Source organism: Salmo trutta, chromosome 18 (assembly GCF_901001165.1).
Source record: "Salmo trutta chromosome 18, fSalTru1.1, whole genome shotgun sequence".
NCBI lineage: Eukaryota > Metazoa > Chordata > Actinopteri > Salmoniformes > Salmonidae > Salmo > Salmo trutta.
The window spans coordinates 17,607,742-17,633,586 of record NC_042974.1 but is presented as its reverse complement, the minus strand read 5'-3'; the positions used below and the strand labels follow the sequence as shown (position 1 = coordinate 17,633,586).

The 25,845-nt window shown below is 44.7% G+C and overlaps 1 protein-coding gene across 1 annotated transcript in view; it reads right to left on the bottom strand.

The window, feature by feature from the left end:
• bahcc1b (BAH domain and coiled-coil containing 1b) overlaps positions 1-25,845 on the bottom strand; it is a 143,055-nt gene that overhangs the window by 59,774 nt on the left and 57,436 nt on the right. Inside the window, exons 4-7 of the mRNA XM_029699279.1 lie at positions 6,703-6,819; positions 712-2,856; positions 206-496; positions 1-56 (exon numbers count right to left, since the gene is read on the bottom strand). The exon at positions 1-56 is cut by the window's left edge and continues 91 nt beyond it. Coding sequence (XP_029555139.1) covers positions 1-56; positions 206-496; positions 712-2,856; positions 6,703-6,819 — 2,609 coding nt within the window. The remainder of the gene's footprint in view (positions 57-205; positions 497-711; positions 2,857-6,702; positions 6,820-25,845) is intronic.

Sequence of the window (25,845 nt, the reverse complement as noted above, 5' to 3'; positions counted from 1 at the left end):
CAGGCCAGGGCCGAACCCTGGGCCCATACTCTGGTGCAGCGCAGCATGGCTCAGACCTGAAAGAGAGAAAACAGAAGATTAGAACATAAACTTTGGGTTTGTTTCTGCATGTTATTTCCACACTTCCTGATCCACGTGTAAAGACAGTTGCGCAACATTGCGAACGTTTGTCATGGTCTGTGGGAAAACTGCATGCTCAGCTCACCATATGAATGGCCCATCCATAGGGAGGGACTTCCAGTCCGCTGCATCCAATGGTGGTGGGCGTGAGCAGAAGGGTCTCCACCTAATTGGCTGGCCCCGCCAGGCACCAGAAGGTGAGAGGTCAGGTCACCATGGCAACTGCTGGATGGGTGGATCCTGGCAAACTCCCCTCTCTCCTGGTTTTCCCTGATGAAGAGTTCTCTGTCAAGGTGATGAAGGCTCAGCCGCTCCTCAGTCATCCTCTTCCTCTCTTCTGCCTCCCGGCCCAGCGGGTAGACAGACCGAGACACACCTGGCAACACACAGAGAGAGGGTTTAGAAAGCAGATATGGCAACCTTAAAACTAAGCTAGCCTAGCAATGTCAAAATTCATAATTCATAATACATAATTCATCATTCATAATCCGTAATCCATAATTCATAAGTAATGCCAGACTTCTAACACAATGCAGATACTGAAGTGAATATAAATACAGAGACATACAGATTCATAGATCCAGCTCTCACCTTTGACACTGGGCAGAACCCTGCCCTGTCGGCTGTGTCCTGGGGGGTTGTCTGAGGGGTGTTGGGGGGGCTCTCTCTGCCGGGCGACTGCCACAGCTATACCCACAGGGGGCTGTCGTACCTCCCCCTCCCCGTGTGTCTCCCCCACCTCCCTTCTACCTCTGCCCCCGCCGTCCATCCTTTCCCCCTCGCTGGTGGACTCTCTCCTGGGGGGTAGGGGCTGTTTGGGGTGGTCCTGAGGGGTGCTGGATCTACCCCCCTTCTCGCCTCTCTCGCCCCCCTGCTTCAGGCAGCCCAGCCCCCCGAAGAGACTCCTCTGGGAGAGCAGCAAAGGCTGCTGGGAACTGTAGTTAATCAGGTTCTTCATGGCGCTGCTCTCTCCTTCTAGGTGGGGGGAGGAGCGGGAGGAGGGGTGAGGGTGAGATGGATGAGGTGCTGTCTTACAGTGCTGTTGATCGTGGTGGTTTTGAGTCTTGTTATCTGGGTAGGACTCTGTGTATGGGGAGATCCTCCTCTCGCCCTCTTGGGGACCCCTCGGTATCCCCCAGGGGTGCATCGTGGGGGGAGTTTGACCCCCGTACCCCATGACAACACCCTCACTCTTCTGATTCTGATTCTGCTTCCCCCCCTCTCTCCCCCTCTCAGTCCCTGATCCATCAGAACCCGACCAGCTTCCATGACTACTGTGCCGCTGGTGCAGTATCCTAGCAACCTTCTGTCCCTCTCTCTGGGCACCTCCACTCCCCGCCAACCCCCCTTTTCCATCAGGAGGACCTGAGTGTGAACAGTCCCGGAAGGGTGGGGTGCTGGCGTAGGGCCCAGTCTTGGTCTCTTGGTGCCCAGCCCTGGGGTGAGCACTCTGGGCTTCCAGAGGCAGGGAGGCCCGGTAGACCTCTAGGACCTCCAGGTCTCCCCTGGAGGAAGAGGCCTCTAGGCTGCAAGAGCGAGGCCCAGACTGGCGGTTAGGGTTATGGGGCTGAGGCTGGGGCTGGGAGTTGGGCTGGGTGTTCTGGCTGTGGTGTTGGTTGTAGTTGTGGTTCTGGTTCCAGCCCGGGGGCTTGTCTGCCTTGCAGTAGCTCAGCTGCTGCTGTGGCTGCTGAGTCTGGGACGACGGCTTCCTCTGGCAGCTACTAGACTGAGGACGATCAGGATGAGGATGAAGAGGAGAAGGAAGACTTTCACTAGATTCTCCTCTTCCTCCTCCTCCTCCTCCGCTGTTCTCTGCCCCTTTTCCATCCTTATCTCCTCCTCCTCCAGCACCACGGGAGTCAGGGGACCCCATGTCCCCTAAAGGCCCGACTGAGGGGATGTACGTTGGGCCAGAGACTTTTACCTCCCTCCCGGATACTCCGTCTTTAGGAGGGGTGAGGGTGAGTGGGGCGGGGGCAGAGGGGCAGTAGAACTCAGGGTGAGGGTGATGGGGGTGATGAGGGTGGTGCAGCCAGCCCCCTCCCACAGCAGGGCCCATGTGTAGGGGTGGAGGAGGGGGCGGGGGCATGGAGTAAGAAGCCAAGGCATTGGGGTTGTGGGGTCCCATCATGGCTGCTCGACGCAGACAGTCTGACGAGGAGGAGGGGAGAGTTTCGCTTATCCTCATCTCCCCGCTCACCCCCCCTTCATTGGAGCATCGCCTCACCCCCCCACTACCACTCCCCTGGGGTCTGCTACCCCCTCCACTCCCACAGCTGTTCAGGGACCCGTCCTTGGACACAGAGTCTCCATTGGATAGTTTACTAAGTTGAGCACAGTTGTGTTTGGAGCCTTGGTTTGCGGGGTCGTCCCTGTATTCCGTGGGCAGGTTGGGGGTTTTGTGTCTGTGGTCCTCCTCACGCATGTGAGTGGGGAGGGAGTGGGGTTGAGAGAACGGATGAGGCTGATGTTGATGGTGGTGATGATGATGTCTCTCTTTGCTCTCCTGGTGTCTCTCTTTGCTGCTGGATCTCTCTTTCGACACACTCTTTTCCACCATCCCCAGTTCCTTGGAGCTCTTTTGGAGACCCCCTCCACCTCCTCCTCCCCCAGAGTCTGTTTCTCTGCTGCAGGACCCCAGAGGACGTCCGGGGGCAGTCCTAGACAGTGGCGGAAGGCTGTGATTGGTTGAGAGAAGAGGGGGCTGGGACGGCAGGCTTCGCAAGTAGAAATGATCTGAAAATAAATGACATGGTTTAAATATTATTTATAAGCATTACAAATATATATTTGGAAAATTAAACAATATTTTAAAAAAGAGGAAAAATCTCTGTCTCTCTCAATTCAATTCAAGGGGCTTTATTGACATTGGAAACATATGTTTACATTGCCAAAGCAAGTGAAATAGACAAACAAAAATGAAGTAAAAAGAACATATTACACTCACAAGTTCCAAAATAATAGAGACATTTCAAATGTTAAAGTACAAAAGGGAAAATAAATCAAAATAATTAAAGTTTTGTATTCACAGTGGTGTTTGTTCTTCACTGGTTGCCCTTTTCTTGTGGCAACATGTCACACATATTGCTGCTGGGATTGCACAATAGATATGGAATTTTATCCAAATTGAGTTTGTTTTCGAATTCTTTGTGGATCTGTGTAATCTGACGGAACTATGTGTCTCTAATATGGTCATACATTTGGCAGGAGTTTAGGAAGTGCAGCTCAGTTTCCATTTAATTTTGTGGGCAGTGTGGACATAACATGTCTGCCTACGATGGCCTTTCTCAATAGCAAGACTTTGCTCACTGAGTCTGTACATAGTCAAAGCTTTCCTTTGAGTTTGGGTCAGTCACAGTGTTCAGGTATTCTGCCACTGTGTGCTCTCTGTTTAGGGCCAAAGATCATTCTAGAATGCTATGTTTTTTTGTTAATTCTTTCCAATGTGTTAAGTAATTATCTTTTTGTTTTCTGGTGATTTGGTTGGGTCTAATTGTGTTGCTGTTGCTGTCCTGGGGCTCTGTGGGGTCTGTTTGTGTTTGTGACCAGCTTGCTTAGGGGACTCTTCTCCAGGTTCATCTCTCTGTAGGTGATGGCTTTGTTATGGAAGGTTTGGGAATCGCTTCCTTTTAGGTGGTTATAGAATTTAAGGGCTCAATTATGGATTTTGATAATTAGCGGGTATCAGCCTAATTCTGCTCTGCATGCATTAATTGATGTTTTACATTGTACACAGATAATCTTTTTTTAAATTCTGCATGCAGAGTCTCAATTTGGTGTTTGTCCCATTTTGTGAATTCTTGGTTGGTGAGTGGACCCCAGACCTCACAACCATAAAGGGCAATGGGTTCTATAACTGATTCAAGTATTTTTAGCCAGATCCTAATTGGGATGTCAAATGTTATGTTCCTTTTGATGGCATAGAAGGCCCTTCTTGCCTTGTCTCTCAGATCGTTCACAGCTTTGTGGAAGTTACCTGTGGCGCTGATGTTTAGGCCAAGGTATGTATAGTTTTTTTTGTGTGCTCTAGGGCAATGGTGTCTAGGTGAATTTCTATTTGTGTTCCTGGCAACTGGACCTTTTTTGGAAGACCATAATTTTTGTCTTACTGAGATTTACTGTCAGGAACCAGGTCTGACAGAATCTGTGCAGAAGATCTAGGTGCTGCTTTAGGCCCTCCTTGGTTGGGGACAGAAGCACCAGATCATAGTCAAACCGTAAACATTTGACTCTGTCGTACAGTAATTTGGTAAAAAGTCCATTTGACATTTGCTCAGTACATTGTTTTCACTGAGGAAATGTACAAGTCTGCTGTTTATGATAAAGCAGAGGATTTTCCCAAGATTGCCGTTGACGCATATCCCACAGTAGCTATTGGGGTCAAATTTGTCTCCACTTTTGTGGATTGGGGTGATCAGTCCTTGGTTCCAAATATTGGGGAAGATGCCTGAGCTAAGGATGATGTTAAAGAGTTTAAGTATAGCCAATAGGAATTTGTAGTTTGTATATTTTATAATTTCATTGAGGATACCATCAACACCACGTCTTTTTGGGTTGGAGGGTTTGTATTTTGTCCTGTAGTTCATTCAATGTAATTGGAGAATCCAGTGAGTTCTTGTGGTCTTTAATAGTTGATACTAAGATTTGAATTTCATCATGTATATGTTTTTGCTGACTGTTTTTTGTTATAGAGCCAAAGAGATTGGAGAAGTGGTTTATGCATACATCTCCGTTTTAGATAGATAACTCTTCGTGTTGTTGTTAGCTTATTCCAATTTTCCCAGAAGTTGCTTTCATGTTTCATTTATTTAACCTTTATTTAACTAGGCAAGAACAAATTCTTATTTACAATGACAGCCTACACCAGCCAAACACGGACGACGCTGGGCCAATTGTGCGCCGTCCTATGGGACTCCCAATCCCAGCCGGTTGTGATACAGCCTGGATTCGAACAAGGGTGTCTGTAGTAAGGCCTCTAGCACTGAGAAGCAGTGCCTTAGACCGCTGCACCACTCGGGAGATTCTATTGATTCTTCATTTGTCACACTCTGATCTGGTTCACCTGTCCTTGTGATTGTCTCCACCCCCTCCAGGTGTTGCTTGTTTTCCCCAGTGTATTTATCCCTGTGTTTCCTGTCTCTCTGTGCCAGTTTGTCTTGTATGTTTAGTCAAGTCAACCAGTGTGTTTTTCCCCGTACTCCTTTTGCTATTCTCTTTTTGATAGTCCTCCAAGTTTTGACCACTGCCTGACTGGACTACTTTCCCACCTGCCTGATCATCCTGCCTGCCCTGACCTTAATTCTGCCTGACCTTCGGTACCTTTTGGACTCTGAACTGGTTATGACACTTTTGCCTGTCCACGACCATTCTCTTGCCTTCCCCTTTTGGATTAATAAACATTGTAAGACTCCAACCATCTGCCTCCTGTGTCTGCATCTGGGTCTCGCCTTGTGTCATGATATCAATTACATTGAGCTGATTTCTGATGTGCTGTTCCTTCTTTTTCCGTCGTGTATTTCTGTATTGTTTTAGTGATTCACCATAGTGAAAATGTAGACTCAGGTTTTCTGGGTCTCTATGTTTTTGGTTGGATAGGTTTCTCAATTTCTTTCTTAGGTTTTTGCATTCTTCATCATGCCATTTTTCCTTGTTCATTTTCTTCGGTCGTCGGCTTCAAATGTTTATTTGATAGGGAAGCTGAGAGGTCAAATATACTGTTAAGATTTTCTACTGCCAAGTTTACACCTTCACTATTACAGTGAAACGTCTTGTCCAGGAAGTTGTCTAGAAGGGATTGTGTTTGTTGTTGCCTAATTGTTTTTTAGTAGGTTTCTACACTACTTTCCTTCCATCTATAGCATTTCTTAATATTATGCATTTCCTTTGGCTTTGATGCTTCATGATTGTGTATTGCTCTGTTCAAGTAGACTGTGATTTTGCTGTGATCTGATAGGGGTGTCAGTGGTCTGACTGTGAACGCTCTGAGAGACTAGGTTGAGGTCAGTGATGAAGTAGTCTACAGTACTACTGCCAGGAGATGAGCTATAGGTGTACCTACCGTAAGAGTCCCCTCGAAGCCTACCATTGACTACCACACTACTTTCATTCCATCTATAGCATTTCTTAATATTATCCAGTCTCTCTCTCTCTCTCACACACACACATACCCACTCTCTCTCACACACCCACACCTCTTCAGTCTTTCTCTCTCTCTCTGTTTCTCTCTCTCACACACACACCTCTCTCTCTCTCTGTCTCTCTCTCTCTCACATACACACCTCTCTCTCACACACCTATTTCTCTCTCTCTCTCGCACTCTCACATACGCAACCGGTGTGAAATGGCTAGCTAGTTAGCAGGGTGCGCACTAATAGCATTTAAATTGGTGACGTCACTCGCCCTGAGACCTTGAAGTAGTTGTTTCCCTTGCTGAGGCTTTTGTGGAGCGATGTGTAACGATGCTTCAAGGGTGACTGTTGTCTATGTGTGCAGAGGGTCCCTGGTTTGAGCCCAGGTAGGGGCAAGGAGAGGGACGAAAGCTATACTGTTACACATACACACCTCTCTCTCTCTGACACACACCTTTCTGAGTGTCGTAGAAGCGGTGCTGTCCGTAGAGAACGCTGCTGTTGCTATGGTGATCCAAGGGGCTCATGGGAAGAAAGGGGGAAGTCAGACCTCCTGAATACCGGGGATACCCTGAGAGAGAGGGAGGAGGGGGGAGAGAGAGATATAGGAAGAGTGAGGAGAGAAAGAGAGGGAGAGAGACCAAAAGAAAGTGGGAGAGATAGAGTTAGAGACAGGGTGGAAGTGAGACAGGGGAGGGAGGGAGGGGGAGAAAGAGATGTTAAATGAAATGTAATTTTGACATTAGGCCTAAATGCCACCAACATGATTATGCCCATCATTTACAGCAGATACAGCGGTGACAACAACAATACCAGAGTGTAACTGACAAGAGCTGGGTATTTTTCAGGATGGACTTTGCTTATACAAAACAAGTCTGTGTTTTTCTCTTCAGGACGCTCAGCCTATAACCCATTTCTTTGGAACGCCGTTAGGATCTTTGTGGGTCAAAAACAATACACGTCAAATAAGCTTTTCATTTGACAGGTTAAATACCAAAATTCTATTATAGAATGTTGTGTGTGCTGAATTTGCACATGCAAGCCAAGCTCCACCACTACGATCACTAGTACTGTCAAAGCTGTACAAAAAATAAAAGTCTGCAAACAAGCAAACACCTGCCACAAACGATGTGTTTATGTAACCGATGTGAAATGGCTAGTTAGTTAGCGGTGGTGCGCGCTAATAGCATTTCAATCAGTGACGTCACTCGCTCTGAGACTTGAAGTAGGGTTTCCTACCCATCGTGCCACAAGTGGCCTTTGTGGCACGATGGGTAACGATGCTTTGTGGGGTGTCAGTTGTTGATGTGTGCAAGGGTCCCTGGTTCGAGCCCGGGTTGGGGTGAAGAGAGGGACGGAACGTACACTGTTACATTTACAATACCGCCTTGGTAATAAGCCATTATTTGTTCGACTGAATGGGAAAACGTCTGTGTGACAATTTGAAATAAGATCAGGATCAAAAATGTAATCAAATATCTTTGATACATATGTTATTAGCATTTTCTGGGGTAGCTTTAGCTTGGTACCTAGCTAGCAACAATCCAGCCGGCCTGAAAACATGGCATATTTAGACTAGGTAATGTTAAACAACATTGGAGTGTGTAATGTGGAGCAATTAAATTAGGTATTAGTCTACTTGGTGACACCCACAGAACACAACTGTGAAGAGTTTACGCAAATATTAGCGTTGTAGCTCTTATCGGGGACTTTGACTGAGGGACATCACCTGCCCAGTCAGCCTATTGTGCGTATTGTCAATCATATTGCACTGTAAAGCTTTACCTAAGGATTAGGGATCAATGAAATGGGATATCAGTCTACTCAGTACCCAAGTGTTTTTTTCCCAACTTCCTCCTCGGAGTTCTCAGACTCCAAAACATCCACATTGTATTGTTTTTCCTCTGAATACAAAATTCAAAAGGCACTCGCACATCTGAGCAATCTTTTTGCAGGTGCATGGCAACAGTTGAAACAGGATGAAGGAAAAAGGAAACCGCACACTGCTCTTGATAGTATCACTGATATTTAATAAGCTTACGTATCGGCCTCAAGGCCTTCGTCAGAGCTTTTGTGAATTTTCTGAAAACAGCACCCCTATGTAGACCTAGCCCCACCCACATCCGTTCCACGCATGGAAAGGGGTCGGAGGCAAATTAAAAATAAATAAGTGCTACCAAACATAACAATATGCCTTTCACAAACACTACAAAAGTGTATAAATAAGATGCATTGAACACGTCCATAAAACCACAATGAGGACATAGCAAGTTTTCATTAATCATTGGGTACATCATATGGAAAACATCAGAGTAATCTTAAATAGGCACATAATTCATGTTCAAATTCACAACATAACATACATAGGCATTTCATCATTAAGTCCTTTAGGAAATAATGTCTGGAGGGTGAAAATCCAAAAACATTCTCTTTTGCTCAGAGTATTATTAATATCACCTCCCCTGTCTGATATCTTGACTTTCTCTATGCCACAAAATCTAAAGGTAGAAATGTCATGTTTTAGGTCATTAAAATGTACTGCGACTGGATAATCCCTGTCGTTTCGCCTGATTGAACTTTTATGTTCACTAACTCTTTGTTTGAGAGAGCGGGAGGTTTTACCGACATAGCACAGCCCACATGGACATTTAATAATGTAAATAACATGGGTGGTGGTACACGTAATGATATAGTTTATTTGAAACCGTTTTCCTGTGTTTTCCTGTGTGGGAGTGGCAGAAATATTCACACTTCATCATATTGTTTTTCCTCTGGAAAAGTGTTAAATACACATAGTAGGTTGACTGGTACAAAAAAACGTGGCTCAAATCAGTGGTTTCAGATTCCCGCAGTAAGAGCTGTTCTCTGGGTATACAGTGCCTTGCAAAAGTATTCATCCCGTTTGGCGTATTTCCTATTTTGTTGCATTACAACCTGTAATTAAAATTTATTTTAATTTAGATTTAATGTAATGGACATACACAAAATAGTTTGAATTGGTGAAGTGAAATGGAAAAAATATCTTGTTTCAAAAAAATTTAAAAAATTTAAACCGGAAAAGTGGTGCGTGCATATGTATTCACCCTTTGCTATGAATCAAATCAAATCAAAGTGTATTTGTCACGTGCGCCGAATACAACAGGTGTAGACCTTACAGTGAAATGCTTACTTACATACAGTCTGACCAATAGTGCAAAAAAGGTATTAGGTGAACAATAGATAAGTAAAGAAATAAAACAACAGTAAAAAGACAGGCTATATACAGTAGCGAGGCTATAAAAGTACCGAGGCCACATACAGACACCGGTTAGTCAGGCTGATTGAGGTAGTATGTACATGTAGATATGGTTAAAGTGACGATGCATATGTGATGAACAGAGAGTAGCAGTAGCGTAAAAGCGTAAAAGAGGGGTTGGCGGGTGGTGGGTGGCGGGACACAATGCAGATAGCCCGGTTAGCCAATGTGCAGGGGCACTGGTTGGTCGGCCCAATTGAGGTAGTATGTGCATGAATGTATAGTTAAAGTGACTATGCATATATGATAAACAGAGAGTAGCAGCGGCGTAAAAGAGGGGTTGGGGGGGCACACAATGCAAATAGTCTGGGTAGCGATTTGATTACCTGTTCAGGAGTCTTATGGCTTGGGGGTAAAACTGTTGAGAAGCCTTTTTGTCCTAGACTTGGCACTCCGGTACAGCTTGAGAATAAGGGAGAGCCGCACACTCTAGGAGCTCAGATGCAAAAATGTAATAGCCAACGTTTCGACAGCCAAGCTGTCTTCATCAGGATACCCTGATGAAGACAGCTATTACATTTTTGCATCTGAGCTCCTAGAGTGTGCGGCTCTCCCTTATTTTCAAGTTTTCTACTCCGCTAGCCAGCACCTCGCCTTAATAGGTGTGCGTTTCTTTTTCTTCTAGATTACTCCGGTACCTCTTGCCATGCAGGTAGTAGAGAGAACAGTCTATGACTGGGGTGGCTGGGGTCTTTGACAGTTTTTAGGGCCTTCCTCTGACACCACCTGGTGTAAAGGTCCTGAATGGCAGGCAGCTTAGCCCCAGTGATGTACTGGGCCGTACGCACTACCCTCTGTAGTGCCTTGCGGTCAGAGGCCGAGCAATTGCCGTACCAGGCAGTGATGCAACCAGTCAGGATGCTCTCGATATTGCAGCTGTAGAACCTTTTGAGGATCTCAGGACCCATGCCAAATCTTTTTAGTTTCCTGAGGGGGAATAGGCTTTGTCGTGCCCTCTTCACGACTGTCTTGGTGTGTTTGGACCATTCTAGTTTGTTATTGATGTGGACACCAAGGAACTTGAAGCTCTCAACCTACTCCACTACAGCCCCGTCGATGAGAATGGGGGCGTGCTTGGTCCTCCTTTTCCTGTTGTCCACAATCAGCTCCTTATCTTGGTTACGTTGAGGGATAGGTTGTTATTCTGGCACCACCCGGCCAGGTCTCTGACCTCCTCCCTATAGGCTGTCTCATCTCGGTGATCAGGCCTACCACTGTTGTGTCATCTGCAAACTTAATGATGGTGTTGGAGTCGTGCCTGGCCATGCAGTCGTGGGTGAACAGGGAGTACAGGAGGGGACTGAGCACGCACCCTTGGGGAGCTCCAGTGTTGAGGATCAGCATGGCAGATGTGTTGCTACCTACCCTCACCACCTGGGGCGGCCCGTCAGGAAGTCCAGGATCCAGTTGCAGAGGGAGGTGTTTAGTCCCAGGATCCTTAGCTTAGTGATGAGCTTTGAGGGTACTATGGTGTTGAACGCTGAGCTGTAGTCAATGAATAGCATTCTCACATAAGTGGTCCTTTTGTCCAGGTAGGAAAGGACAGTGTGGAGTGCAATAGAGATTGCATCATCTGTGGATCTGTTTGGACGGTATGCAAATTGGGGTGGGTCTAGGGTTTCTGGGATAATGGTGTTGATGTGAGCCATTACCAACCTTTCAAAGCACTTCATGGTTATGGACGTGAGTGCTACGGGTCTGTAGTCATTTAGGCAGGTTGCCTTTGAGTTCTTGGGCACAGGGACTATAGTGATCTGCTTGAAACATGTTGGTATTACAGACTCAATCAGGGACATGTTGAAAATGTCAGTGAAGACACCTGCCAGTTGGTCAGCACATGCCCGGAGCACACGTCCTGGTAATCCGTCTGGCCCCGCAGCCTTGTGTATGTTGACCTGTTTAAAGGTCTTACTCACGTCGGCTACGGAGAGCGTGATCACACAGTCGTCCAGAACAGCTGATGCTCTCATGCATGCCTCAGTGTTGCTTGCCTCGAAGCGAGCATAGAAGTGGTTTAGCTAGTCTGGTAGGCTTGTGTCACTGGGCAGCTCGCAGCTGTGCTTCCTTTTGTAGTCTGTAATAGTTTGCAAGCCCTGCCACATAAGATGAGCATCATCGGAGCCGATGTAGTATGATTCAATCTTAGCCCTGTGTTGACGCTTTGCCAGTTTGATGGTTCGTTGCAGGGCATAGCAAGATTTCTTGTAAGCTTCCAGGTTAGAGTCCCACACCTTGAAAGCGGCAGCTCTACCCTTTAGCTCAGTGTGAATGTTGCCTGCAATCCATGGCTTCTGGTTGGGGTATGTTTGTACAGTCACTGTGGGGACGACGTCCTCGATGTACTTATTGATAAAGCCAGTGACTGATGCAGTGTACTCCTCAATGCCATCGGAAGAATCCCGGAACATGCTGCAGTCTGTGATAGCAAAACAGTCCTGTAGTCCAGTCCTGAAGCTCCTAAATAAGATCTGGGACAACCAACTACCTTCAGAGGTCACATAATTAGTTAAATAAAGTCCACCAGTGTGCAATCTAAGTGTCATATGATCTGTCACATGATCTCAGTATATATACACCTTTTCTGAAAGGCCCCAGAGTCTGCAACACCACTAAGCAAGATGCACCACAAAGCAAGCAGCACCATGAAGACCAAGGAGCTCTCCAAACATGTCAGGGCGAAGTTGTGGAGAATTACAGTTCAGGGTTGGGTTCTAAAAAAATATCCTGAACTTTCACCATCCCACGGAGCACCATTAAATCCATTTTTCTTAAATGGAAAGAATATGGCATCACAACAAACCTGCCAAGAGAGGGCCGCCCACCAAAACTCACAGACCAGGCAAGGAGGGCATTAATCAGAGAGGCAACAAAGAGACAAAAGATAACCCTGAAGGAGCTGCAAAGCTCCACGGCGGAGATTGGAGTATCTGTCCATAGGACCACTTTAAGCCGTACACTCCACATAGCTAGGCTTTACGGATGAGTAGCCAGAAAAAAGCCATTGCTTAAAGAAACAAATAAGTAAACACATTTGGTGTTCGCCAAAAGGCATGTGGGAGACTCCCCACACATATGGAAGAAGGTACTCTGGTCAGAAGAGACAAAAATCGAGCTTTTTGGCCATCAAGGAAAACACTATTTCTGGCGCACACCCATCACCTCTCATCACCCCGAGAACACCATTCCACAGAAATGAGAGATGGAGCTAAATACAGGGAAATTCTTGAGGGAAACCTCTTTCAGTCTTCCAGAGATTTGAGATTGGGATGGAGGTTCACCTTCCAGCAGGACAATGACCCTAAGCATACTGCTAAAGCAACACTCGAATGGTTTAAGGGGAAACATTTAAGTGTCTTGGAATGGCCTAGTCAAAGCCCAGACCTCAATCCAATTAAGAATCTGTGGTATGACTTAAAGATTGCTGTACACCAGGGGAACCCATTCAACTTGAAGGAGCTGGAGCAGTTTTGCCTTGAAGAATGGGCAAAAATCCCAGTGGCTAGATGTGCCAAGCTTATAGAGATATACCCCAATAGACTTGTAGCTGTAATTGCTGCAAAAGGTGGCTCTGCAAAGTATTGACTTTGGGGGGGTGAATAGATATGCACGCTCAAGTTTCCTGGTTTTTTTGTGATATTTCTTGTTTGTTTCACAATAGAAAATATTTTGCATCTTCAAAGTGGTAGACATGTTGTGTAAATCAAATGACACAACCCCCCAAAAAATATATTTTAATTCCAGGTTGTAAGGCAACAAAATAGGAAGAATTCCAAGGAGGGTGAATACTTTCACAAGCCACTGTAACTGAGTAGACTGAAACCCCATGTCATTGATCCACCATCCATAGGTAAGGCTGTACAGTGAAATAAGTATGGCCCCCAATGCAATTATGACGTCTGATACATCCAGTGTGATTTCAACAGATTTTTGTCAAATTAACAAATTATTATATTTTGTTGAATTAATATAACAACATTCCAACCTCGTTTAGCATGATTTATTAAATGATGGCATAATTCCACTATTTGTATTCATTTACTTCACCGTCAATAACAGACTTTTATTTTGCAGGCGAACCGCAAATTCCACGATTGTGGCTAATCCTTATTGTGGCTAGCTTCACATAGATGGGTCCGACTACCGTTAATCAAATAAGAACTGTCCAATAAATTAGGGGTATTTTAGATGATGTCGGAAGTTTACATACACTTAGGTTGGAATCATTAAAACTCGTTTTTCAACCATTCCACAAATTTCCTGTTAACAAACTATAGTTTTGGCAAGTCGGTTAGGACATTTTTCCAACAATTGTTTATAGACAGATTATTTCACTTATAATTTACTGTATCACAATTCCAGTGGGTCAGAAGTTTACATACACTAAGTTGTCTGTGCCTTTAAACAGCTTGGAAAATTCCAGGAAATGTCATGGCTTTAGAAGCTTCTGATAGGCTAATTGACATAATTTGAGTCAATTGGAGGTGTACCTGTGAATGTATTTCAAGGCCTACCTTCAAACTCAGTGCCTCTTTGCTTGACATCATGAGAAATTCAAAAGAAATCAGCCAAGACCTAAGAAAAAAAATGGTAGACCTCCACAAGTCTGGTTCATCCTTGGGAGCAATTTCCAAAGGCCTGAAGGTACCACGTTCATCTGTACAAACAATAGTACGCAAGTATAAACACCATGGGACCACGCCGCCATCATACCGCTCAGGAAGGAGACGCGTTCTGTCTCCTAGAGATGAACGTGCTTTGGTGCAAAAAGTGCAAATCAATCCCAGAACAACAGTAGAGGACCTTGTGAAGATGCTGGAGGAAACAGGTTCAAAAGTATCTATATCCACAGTAAAACGAGTCCTATATCGACATATCCTGAAAGGCCGCTCAGCAAGCAAGAAGCCACTGCTCCAAAAACGCCATAAAAAAGCCAGACTACGGTTTGCAACTGCACATGGGGACAAAGATTGTACTTTTTGGAGAAATATCCTCTGGTCTGATGAAACAAAAATAGAACTGTTTGGCCCTAATGACCATCGTTATGTTTGGAGGAAAAAGGGGGAGGCTTGCAAGCCGAAGAACACCATCCCAACCGTGAAGCACGGGGGTGGCAGCATCATGTTGTGGGGATGCTTTGCTGCAGGAGGGACTGGTGCACATCACAAAATATATGGAATCATGAATGAGGAAAATGATGTGGATATATTGAAGCAACATCTCAAGACATCAGTCAGGTAGTTAAAGTTTGGTCACAAATGGGTCTTCCAAATGGACAATGACCCCAAGCATACTTCCAAAGTTATGGCAAAATGGCTTAAGGACAACAAAGTCCAGGTATTGGAGTGGCCATCACAAAACCCTGACCTCAACCCTATAGGAAATTTGTGGGCAGAACTGAAAAAGCGTGTGTGAGCAAGGAGGCCTACAAACCTGACTCAGTTACACCAGCTCTGTCAGGAGGAATGGGCCAAAATTCACCCAACTTATTATGGGAAGCTTGTGGAAGGCTACCCAAAATGTTTAACCCAAGTTAAACAATCTAAAGGCAATGCTACCAAATACTAATTGAGTGTATGTAAACTTCTGACCCACTGGGAATGTGATGAAAGAAATGAAAGCTGAAATAAATCATTCTCTCTACTATTATTCTGACATTTCACATTCATAAAATAAAGCGGTGAGCCTAACTGACCTAAGACAGGGAATTCTTACTAGGATTAAATGTCAGGAATTGTGGAAAACTGTATTTGGCTAAGGTGTATGCAAACATCCGACTTCAACTGTAGCTAGATAGTTATCTGGCTTACTATAGCTACTGCAACAGATTATGTCGTTTTGCTATGTTTTTGGGAAAGAATATTGTTTGCATCCATCAGCTAGCTAGCTTTTTTTATGACCAGCACTGTCCAGAGCTTGGGGAAGTGTGTCTGCGCTCATGCGACAGCGGTAGGTGCGTGTGACAAAACTTTACCAGCATCATAGCATACGTATCGGTGAATCGTTGTGACATATGAAATATGAGTGACAATGTACTCAATGTGTAACGACTACGTAAAGAAACTACGAACGTGTTAAATGACTATGTGACGTGCAGTCATATTCAGGTCCTGATTGGTCAACAAGCTTATTTGACGTGTATCTTTTTTGACTCACAAAGATCCAAATGGCGCTCCATACATTTCAACCCATCCTTTTCACACACACACACAGTTCTTCCCAGGGGGTCAGTGGGAGGTAAATGGCCGGTCCACTAAACTCCTTGCCTCCAAGGACATTGAACTGTATCCTGGGATAGTGGAGGCCTCAGCAGGGGGTGAGGGGATATTTCTGTGTAAACCAAACATTTCTGTCACCATGCAGCAGACACAACACACAAACCAGACATACACACACATCAAACACATGCAAACATGTACACCTACTGTACATACGCACAAACACACGTTGCACACACCGGCCTACTATACATAGTGAGAGTGACCAAAAGGCTTGATGTGTGTGTGTGTGTGTGTGTGTGTGTGTGTGTGTGTGTGTGTGTGTGTGTGTGTGTGTGTGTGTGTGTGTGTGTGTGTGTGTGTGTGTGTGTGTGTGTGTGTGTGTGTGTGTGTGTGTGTGTGTGTGTGTGTGCCCTCTCACAGTTGGTTTCCCAGCTGGTTAATTGGCAGCAGTTAAAAGTTTAATGGTGGTGGCCAAAGTAAACAGCACTCCATAAAACTCATCCTCCACATTCCTCAGATGCACAAAACCACCAACATGCTTGTCCCACTCAGTGTATGTGTGTGTGTGTGTGTGTGTGTGTGTGTGTGTGTGTGTGTGTGTGTGTGTGTGTGTGTGTGTGTGTGTTTGTGTGTGTGTGTGTGTGTGTGTGTGTGTGTGTGTGTTTTAACAACCATTGAATCTAAATGGCAACAATTACCTAAAAGGCTCCATCAGCCATCTAGAGGCAATCACATACTAATGGTGATAAACAGAGAGAAGGAGAGAGAGAGAGAGAGAGACCAAAGCCATCACCTACAGAGAGATGAACCTGGAGAAGAGTCCCCTCAGCAAGCTGGTCCTGGGGCTCTGTTCACAAACACAAACAGACCCCACAGAGCCCCAGAACAGCAACACAATTAGACACAACCAAATCATGAGAAAACAAAAAGATAATTACTTAACACATTGGAAAGAATTAACAAAATAAACTGAGCAGACTAGAATGCTCTTTGGCCCTAAACAGAGAGCACACAGTAGCAGAATATCTGACCACTGTGACTGACCCAAATTTAAGGAAAGCTTTGACTATTTACAGTGAGCAATAGTGAGCAATAGCTCAGTGAGCAATAGCCTTGCTATTGAGAAAGGCTGTCGTAGGCAGACCTGGCTCTCAAGAGAAGACAGGCTATGCGCACACTGCCCACAAAATGCTGCACTTCCTAACCTCCTGCCAAATGTATGACCATATTAGAGACACATATTTCCTTCAGATTACACAGATCCACAAATAATTCTAAAACAAACCCAATTTTTGATAAACTCCCATATCTATTGGGTGAAATATCACAGTATGCCATAAAAGCAGCAAGATTTGTGACCTGTTGGCAGAACAAACACCATTGAGCCACATGGTCCCGTGTGGCTCAGTTGGTAGAGCATGGTGTTTGCAACACCAAGGTTGTGGGTTCGATTCCCACAGGGGACCAGTATGGGAAAAATATAAAAAATGTACGAAAATGTATGCATTCACTGCTGTAAGTCGCTCTGGATAAGAGCGTCTGCTAAAATCTAATTGTAAATACAACCCATGTTTATTTATTTTCCCTTTTGTACTTTAATTATAATATGACATTTGAAATGTCTTCATTCTTTTAAAACATTTGTGAGAGTAATGTGTACTGCACATTTTTTTAATAGTTTATTTCATGTTTATTATCTATTTCACTTGCTTTGGCAATGTAAACCTATGCTTCCCATGCCAATAAAGTCCCAAAAATTGAAATTGAAATGTAATTGAGAGAGGGGGGAGACAGAGCGAGAGAAAGAGAGAGAGAGGGGCGAGAGAGGGGAGAGAGGGGGGACAGAGAGAGGGAGAGTTAGGGGCGAGAGGAGAGAGAGAGAGAGAGGGGAGAGAGAGAGAGAAAATAGAGAGCGTGAGAGGGGGGAGAGAGGGGGGGAGAGAGGGAAGGAGGGAAAAGAAAGTGGGAGAAGATGGGGGAAGAGAAAGAGGGTGAGAATGAGAGATGGAGGAGAGAGAGGGGGAGAATGAAAGATGGGGGAAGAGAAAGAGGGTGAGAATGAGAGATGGAGGAGAGAGAGGGGGGAGAATGAAAGATGGAGGAGAGAGAGGGGGGAGAATGAGAGATGGAGGAGAGAGAGGGGGGAGAATGAGAGATGGAGGAGAGAGAGGGGGGAGAATGAAAGATGGGGGAAGAGAGAGAGGGGGGAGAATGAGAGATGGAGGAGAGAGAGGGGGGAGAATGAAAGATGGGGGAAGAGAAAGAGGGTGAGAATGAGAGATGGAGGAGAGAGAGGGGGGAGAATGAAAGATGGAGGAGAGAGAGGGGGGAGAATGAGAGATGGAGGAGAGAGAGGGGGGAGAATGAGAGATGGAGGAGAGAGAGGGGGGAGAATGAAAGATGGGGGAAGAGAGAGAGGGGGAGAATGAGAGATGGAGGAGAGAGAGGGGGGAGAATGAAAGATGGGGGAAGAGAGAGAGGGGGAGAATGAGAGATGGAGGAGAGAGAGGGGGGAGAATGAAAGATGGGGGAAGAGAGAGAGGGGGAGAATGAGAGATGGAGGAGAGAGAGGGGGGAGAATGAAAGATGGGGTAAGAGAAAGAGGGTGAGAATGAGAGATGGAGGAGAGAGAGGGGGGAGAATGAAAGATGGGGTAAGAGAAAGAGGGTGAGAATGAGAGATGGAGGAGAGAGAGGGGGGAGAATGAAAGATGGGGGAAGAGAGAGAGGGGGAGAATGAGAGATGGAGGAGAGAGAGGGGGGAGAATGAGAGATGGAGGAGAGAGAGGGGGGAGAATGAGAGATGGAGGAGAGAGAGGGGGGAGAATGAAAGATGGGGGAAGAGAGAGAGGGGGAGAATGAGAGATGGAGGAGAGAGAGGGGGGAGAATGAAAGATGGGGGAAGAGAAAGAGGGTGAGAATGAGAGATGGAGGAGAGAGAGGGGGGGAGAATGAAAGATGGAGGAGAGAGAGGGGGGAGAATGAAAGATGGAGGAGAGAGAGGGGGGAGAATGAAAGATGGAGGAGAGAGAGGGGGGAGAATGAAAGATGGAGGAGAGAGAGGGGGGAGAATGAAAGATGGAGGAGAGAGAGGGGGGAGAATGAAAGATGGAGGAGAGAGAGGGGGGAGAATGAAAGATGGGGTAAGAGAAAGAGGGTGAGAATGAGAGATGGAGGAGAGAGAGGGGGGAGAATGAAAGATGGGGGAAGAGAGAGAGGGGAGAGAGAATGAGAGATGGAGGAGAGAGAGGGGGGAGAATGAAAGATGGGGGAAGAGAGAGAGGGGGAGAATGAGAGATGGAGGAGAGAGAGGGGGGAGAATGAAAGATGGGGTAAGAGAAAGAGGGTGAGAATGAGAGATGGAGGAGAGAGAGGGGGGAGAATGAAAGATGGGGTAAGAGAAAGAGGGTGAGAATGAGAGATGGAGGAGAGAGAGGGGGGAGAATGAAAGATGGGGGAAGAGAGAGAGGGGGAGAATGAGAGATGGAGGAGAGAGAGGGGGGAGAATGAAAGATGGGGGGAAGAGAGAGAGGGGGAGAATGAGAGATGGGAGGAAGAGAGAGGGAGAGAAATGGAGACATGGTACCTGCCAGAACAGTTTGAGAACTCTGTCAATAAAAACTAGAATCTGTGGGGACAAGGACAGGTGTTTGACTGAGAGTGTGTGTGAGCGAGCATGGTGTTTTAGTGTGTGTGTATGTAGTGTAGTGTCCAAGCTCTCCTCTCTGTGCTAGCTGTGCTCCACTCTCTGGACTGAGGCCAGCTGGCAGTCTGCCTACTGGGGCTCCCTGGCTTGGATTCTTCAAAACAATCATTTGTAGTGTGTGTGTGTGTGTGTGTGTGTGTGTGTGTGTGTGTGTGTGTGTGTGTGTGTGTGCGTGCGAGCGTGTATGTATGAGTGCGTGCACTTGTACACACACACACACACACACACACACATACTTCAAAGGTGAGCCACACAGAGATTAAATTGCTCTCTTTTACTCCCCCCTCTCTCTCTCTGCTCTCTCCTCTCTCTCTTTTTCTCCTCTGTTTCTCTCTCTCCTCTCTCACTCTATCTCTCTCTATCTCCTCTCTCTCCTCTCTCTCGCTCTTTCTGCTCTCTCTCCCTCTTTCTTTTTCTCCCCTCCCTCCCTCCCTCCCTCCCTCCCTCCCTCCCTCCCTCTCTCTGTCGCTGTCTCTCTGTTTCGATGGTCTCTCTCTCTCAATTCAATTCAATTGACAGACTTTATTGGCATGGGAAACATATGCTAACATTGCCAAAGCAAGTGAAGTAGAAAATAAACTAAAGTAAAATAAACAATAACAATTAACAGTAAATATTACACTCACATAAGTTGCAAAAGAATAATGATGTTTCAAATGTCATATTATGTGCAAATTGTTCTTGTGGCAACATATCACATATTTTGCTGCTGTGATTGCACTCTATGGTATTTCACCCAATAGATATGGGAGTTTATCAAAATTTGGTTTGTTTTAGAATTATTTATGGATCTGTGCAATCTGAAGGAAATGTGTATCTAATATGGTCATACATTTGGCAAGAGGTTAGGAAGTGCAGCTCAGTTTCCACATCATTTTGTGGGCAGTGTGCACGTAGCCTTTATTCTCTTGAGAGCCATGTCTGCCTATGACGACCTTTCTCAATAGCAAGGCTATGCTCACTGAGTCTGTACATAGTCAAAGCTTTCCTAAAGTTTGGGTGAGTCACAGTGGTCAGGTATTCTGCCACTGTGTACTCTCTGTTTAGGTCCAAACAAGCTTGCTTAGGGAACTCTTCTCCAGGTTCATCTCTCTGTAGGCGAGGGCTTGTTATGGAAGGTTTGAGAATCGCTTCCTTTTAGGTGGTTGTAAAATTTAACTGCTCTTTTCTGGATTTTGATCATTAGCGGGTATCGGTCTAATTCTTCTCTGCATGGATTATTTGGTGTTTTACGTTGTACACTAAGGATATTTTTTGCAGAATTCTGCATCAATTTGGTGTTTGTCCCATTTTGTGAATACTTGATTGGTGAGCGGACCCAAGACCTCACAACCATAAAGGGCAATGGGTTCTATAACTGATGCAATTATTTTTAGCCAGAAACTAATTGGTATGTCAAATTTTATGTTCCTTTAGATGGCATAGAAGGCCTACGTGCCTTGTCTCTCAGATCGTTCACAGCTTTGTGGAAGTTACCTGTGGCGCTGATGTTTATGCCGAGGTACGAGTAGTTTTTTGTATGCTCTAGGGCAACAGTGTTTAGAGTTAATTTGTATTTGTGGTCCTGGCAACTGGACCTTTTTTTGGAACACCATCATTTTTGTCTTACTGAGATTAACTGTCAGGAACCAGGTCTGACAGAATCTGATCAGATGATCTAGGTGCTGCTGTAGGCCCTCCTTGGTTGGGGACAGAAGCACCAGATCATAGTCATACAGTAGACATTTGACTTCAGAATCCAGTAGGGTGAGGCCGGGTGCTGCAGACTGTTCTAGTGCCTTCGCCAATTTGTTGATATATATGTTGAAGAGGGTGGGGTTTAAGGGGCATCCCTGTCTCACCCCACGGCCCTGTGGAAAGAAATGTGTGTGTTTTTGCCAATATTAACCTGTTTGTGTACATGGATTTTGTAATGTCGTATATGTTTCACCCAACGCCACTTTCCATCAATTTCTAAAGCAGACCCTCATGCCAAATTGAGTCAAAAGTTTTTTTGAAGTCAACAAGGCATGAGAAGACATTGCCTTTGTTTAGTTTTTTTGTGTTTGTCAATTGGGGTGTGCAGGGTGAATACGTAGTCTGTTGTACGGTAATTTGGTAAAATGCCAATTTGACATTTGCTCAGTACATTGTTTTCACTGAGGAAATGTACAAGTCTGCTGTTAATGTTAATGCAGAGGATTTTCCTAAGTTTGCTGTTGACGCATATCCCACAGTAGATTTTGGGGCCACATTTGTCTCCACTTTTGTGGCTTGGGGTGATCAGTCTTTGGTTCCAAGTATTGGGGAAGATGCCAGAGCTAAGGATGATGTTAAATATTTTAAGTATAGCCAATTAGAATTTGTGGTCTGTATATTTTATCATTTCATTGAGGATTCCATCAACACCACAGGCCTTTTTGGAGGGTTTGTATTTTGTCCTGTAGTTCATTCAATGTAATTGGAGAATCCAGTGTGTTCTTGTAGTCTTTCATTGCTGATTCTAAGATTTGAACTTGATCATGTTTATGTTTCTGCTGTTTGTTTTTTGTTATAGGGACAAAAAGATTGGAGAAGTGGTTTATGCATACATCTCCATTTTGGATAGATAACTCTTTGTGTTGTTGTTTGTTTAGTTCTTTCCAATTTTCCCAAGTATGGGGATTCTAGTGAGGGGATATAGGTAGCACACAGGAGGACCTTTTTCTCTGTTGAGATCATTTCCTTTTGAATTTCTTGTAGGATGACATGTCTGTATTTCTGATTTCTTTGGTGAAGTCCAGGTTCCTGGTCTTCAGGCCAAATACAGATAACCTCAGGCCTTGGATATTCCAGGATGAGATAGTGAAGGTTTTGTTTCCAATAAAGTGTCCAATGTTGTTAATCATGTGGTTTGGCTTCAGACCAGTAACTGTGAGCAGAGCCTGCTAAGCATCTGGTACATGCCATTGGCTTGGGCTAGTGTAAGAGTGGGGGTTGGGTCTGTTTGCCTGCTCCCGGCCAGGGTGTATGTGTGACTTCCATGTTGAGGCCCTCTTTGCGGGAGTGGGGGGCATGGGGTGGGCAGGAGGTGCATAGGTCTGAGCTTAGGGGGCCTAAATGGCGTGTGGGCATGGTTGACTTGGGGGGGTGTTGATTGGTTGGGGTGGGGGTGTGGATGTGGCTGGTGGTGGTGCTGTCGTCTGGATGTAGGTCCTCTCGGAATGGGTTCTCTATTATGGAAAGCCATTTGGGTCTTTGCATGTCAAAAAAGATACACGTCAAATAACACTATTTGACACGTTAAATAAGCTTTTAATTTGACACGTCAAATAACACAGTTTAATTGTAGAATGTTGTGTTGGACCGCAACTTCTGGGGTAGCTAGCTAGCTTTAGCTTGGTACCTAGCTATCACCAATACAACCAGCCTGAAAACAATGACCAGTAGAAACTGCAGTCATTTTCATTATTCTTAGCAATGATTTAGGAATCCTTGAGTAAGTATTAGCTAGGCAGCCACTTGTTGTTCGCCTATTGAAATTGAACTTCAGTTCATGAAAAGAAATAGCTAGCTAACTACTAAACCCTGTGCCCAAAGCTAACGCTATAAGCAGCCAGCTTGCTTCATGAGGCTCAAACGGACCGGGTTATGTGTTGTGAAGCTAGCCACAATAAGGATTAGGCACAATAGTGGAATTTGCAGTTTGCCTTCAAAATAAAAGTACCTCTTTGAAAGTGATGCAGAAGGTTACAATTGGTGGAATCATGCCATATTTAGACTAGATAATGTTAAACAAGGTTGGAATGTGAAGCAATGAAATGGGGTATCAGTCTACTCGGTGACATCCACAGAACACAATTGTGAAGAGTTTAAGCAAATATTAGCATTGTAGTTCTTATCGCGGGACTGCGACTGTGTGAAATCACCTCCCCAGTCAGCCTATTGTGTGTATTGACATTCATATTGCACTGTACAGCTTTACCTAAGGATTGGGGATCAATGAAATGGGGTATCAGTCTACTCAATAGCCAAGATATTTTTCCCAACATCCTCCTCAGAGTTACCAGACTCCAAAACATCCAGTATTGTTTTTCCTCTGGAATAGTGTTCAATACGCATAGGTTGACAATAAATGTGGGTCAATTTACAGTTGTTTCAGATTCCCACAATTAGAGCTACGACACTAATGTTCTCTGGGTGTCACCGAGTAGACTGGGGTGTTGTTGAGCTGGACTATTTTTTGTTCTGACTGGAGTGTGTTCACCTGCTGTTCCAGCTCCACCTGCCTTACCTCCAGCTGGGTGAATCTATCCTTCATTTCAATGAGGAAGTAGTACTCTGTGCTGGGAGGTTGACTTTCCGCCTGAGGTTGCTCGTCTGTGGGGTTGTACAATGAAGAGGTCTGACATGCTCGGGGTGGGAGTATCTTTCTCAAGAAAGAGCTTCTCCTGCTGAGCTATCTCTTTGATTATGTGAAAGTCCAGCTGAAACTGTTTGGGGTTGCCCTGTACCATTACTGTTCCAGACTTGTATAGGTTGATATTGGCTAACTCAAGAGTCCTCGTTGTCTAGTATCCTGAGTTTCCACCCATCGCTAGTATGTTAATATAGCACTGTGCCATACCAGGGGATGAAAGATAAAGTTTCTTATTTTCCAATTTTTTATAATAGCAAAAAGTGTGTCTTGATTTTCCATAAGGAGCTTCTTTGTGTACTCTTTTCGGGCCTTCTTATTTATTACATCCAGAGGGTAATGTATTATAATGTCCTTTGAACAGCGGGAGGGTGGTTCAAAGGCCTCTCTCCTGCCATTGTTAGGGTCAAGGGCTTTGACGTATTTCACTTCAAACCTCAGTGCTAATTGAAGTTGCAGTCAGATCTGTTCTGTCATAGCAAACTTGGTAGCCTTAACTTAGCATTCAATCCTTATCAAGTTAAATATATTATTGTAATGTTTTTCTCTTCTTGGCTTTAAAAGTAGCTTCAGACTGAACATGACTCACTCAATTCCAGGTTGGATGGTGTTTTCAGGTTTCTGTTGATTGTTTGCCAGAGCATTTTCAATATAGCTTGGAGAAAATAATCTTTGTTAGTAGGAATCCTTCCAGATCATTTTATACAAAATCAGGTTGTAGGTTTGGAGTTTTTATTTGGAGTGAAGGTTATGTTGTGGAGGGTAGTATCCTGTATATGTCCTTGCCGAAAAATCTATATTTTTGTAAAAACATGCTGAAAGATGGTGGAGCTCATCTGCTCATCTGTTCTTCCTCTCTCTCTCTCTCTCTCTCTCTCTCTCTCTCCAGCTCTCTTTTTCTCCTCCCTCTCTTTCTAAATTTCTCCCACTCTTGCTGTCTGGCGCTCACACTTAAACCCTCCTTCTTTCGATGAATTCAATTGAATCCAAATAAGCTCCAGGCAGTTTTACAAAAAGAAACAGGGAAAAAACAAGAAAACATTAGCGAACATTAGCAACTCGCATTTTTCTTTGTCCGGCTGTTATGTTGCGTTTACTGATAGAATGTTTGGTATCTACTGTTTATAACCACCTACACTAACATGCTTAAAGAAATACATAGACTGTTTGGTATCTACTGTTTGTAACTACCTACACTAACATGCATAAACAGATACATAGAATGTTTGGTATCCACTGTTTATAACCACCTACACTAACATGCATAAACAGATACATAGAATGTTTGGTATCCACTGTTTATAACCACCTACACTAACATGCATAAACAGATACATAGAATGTTTGGTATCCACTGTTTATAACCACCTACACTAACATGCATAAACAGATACATAGAATGTTTGGTATCCACTGTTTATAACCACCTACACTAACATGCATAAACAGATACATAGAATGTTTGGTATCCACTGTTTATAACCACCTACACTAACATGCATAAACAGATACATAGAATGTTTGGTATCTACTGTTTAAATGCGGTGCATTCGGAAAGTATTCAGACCCCTTGACTTTTTCCACATTTTGTTACGTTACAGCCTTATTCTAAAATGTATTAAATAGATTTTTCCCCTCGTTAATCTACACACAAAACCCCATAATGACAAAGCAAAAACAAGTTGTTCGAAATTTTTGCAATTCCTGCCTCTGATTCCAAACGTTTTAATCCAGTAATAGAAAGTTGTTTTTAAAATTTTAGTTTTAAGCCTATTCCAAACCTTAACCCTTACCTTAATCATTCAGAGTTCATGCCTAACCTTAACCATTCAGAGTTCATGCCTAACCTTAACCATTCGGAGTTCATGCCTAACCTTAACCAGCGGAGTTCATGCTTGCCTGTGTGTGTGTGTGTGTGTGTGTGTGTGTGTGTGTGTGTGTGTGTGTGTGTGTGTGTGTGTGTGTGTAGCAGGAAGGGGACCGTTGTAGATCGGTTTGCCCAGA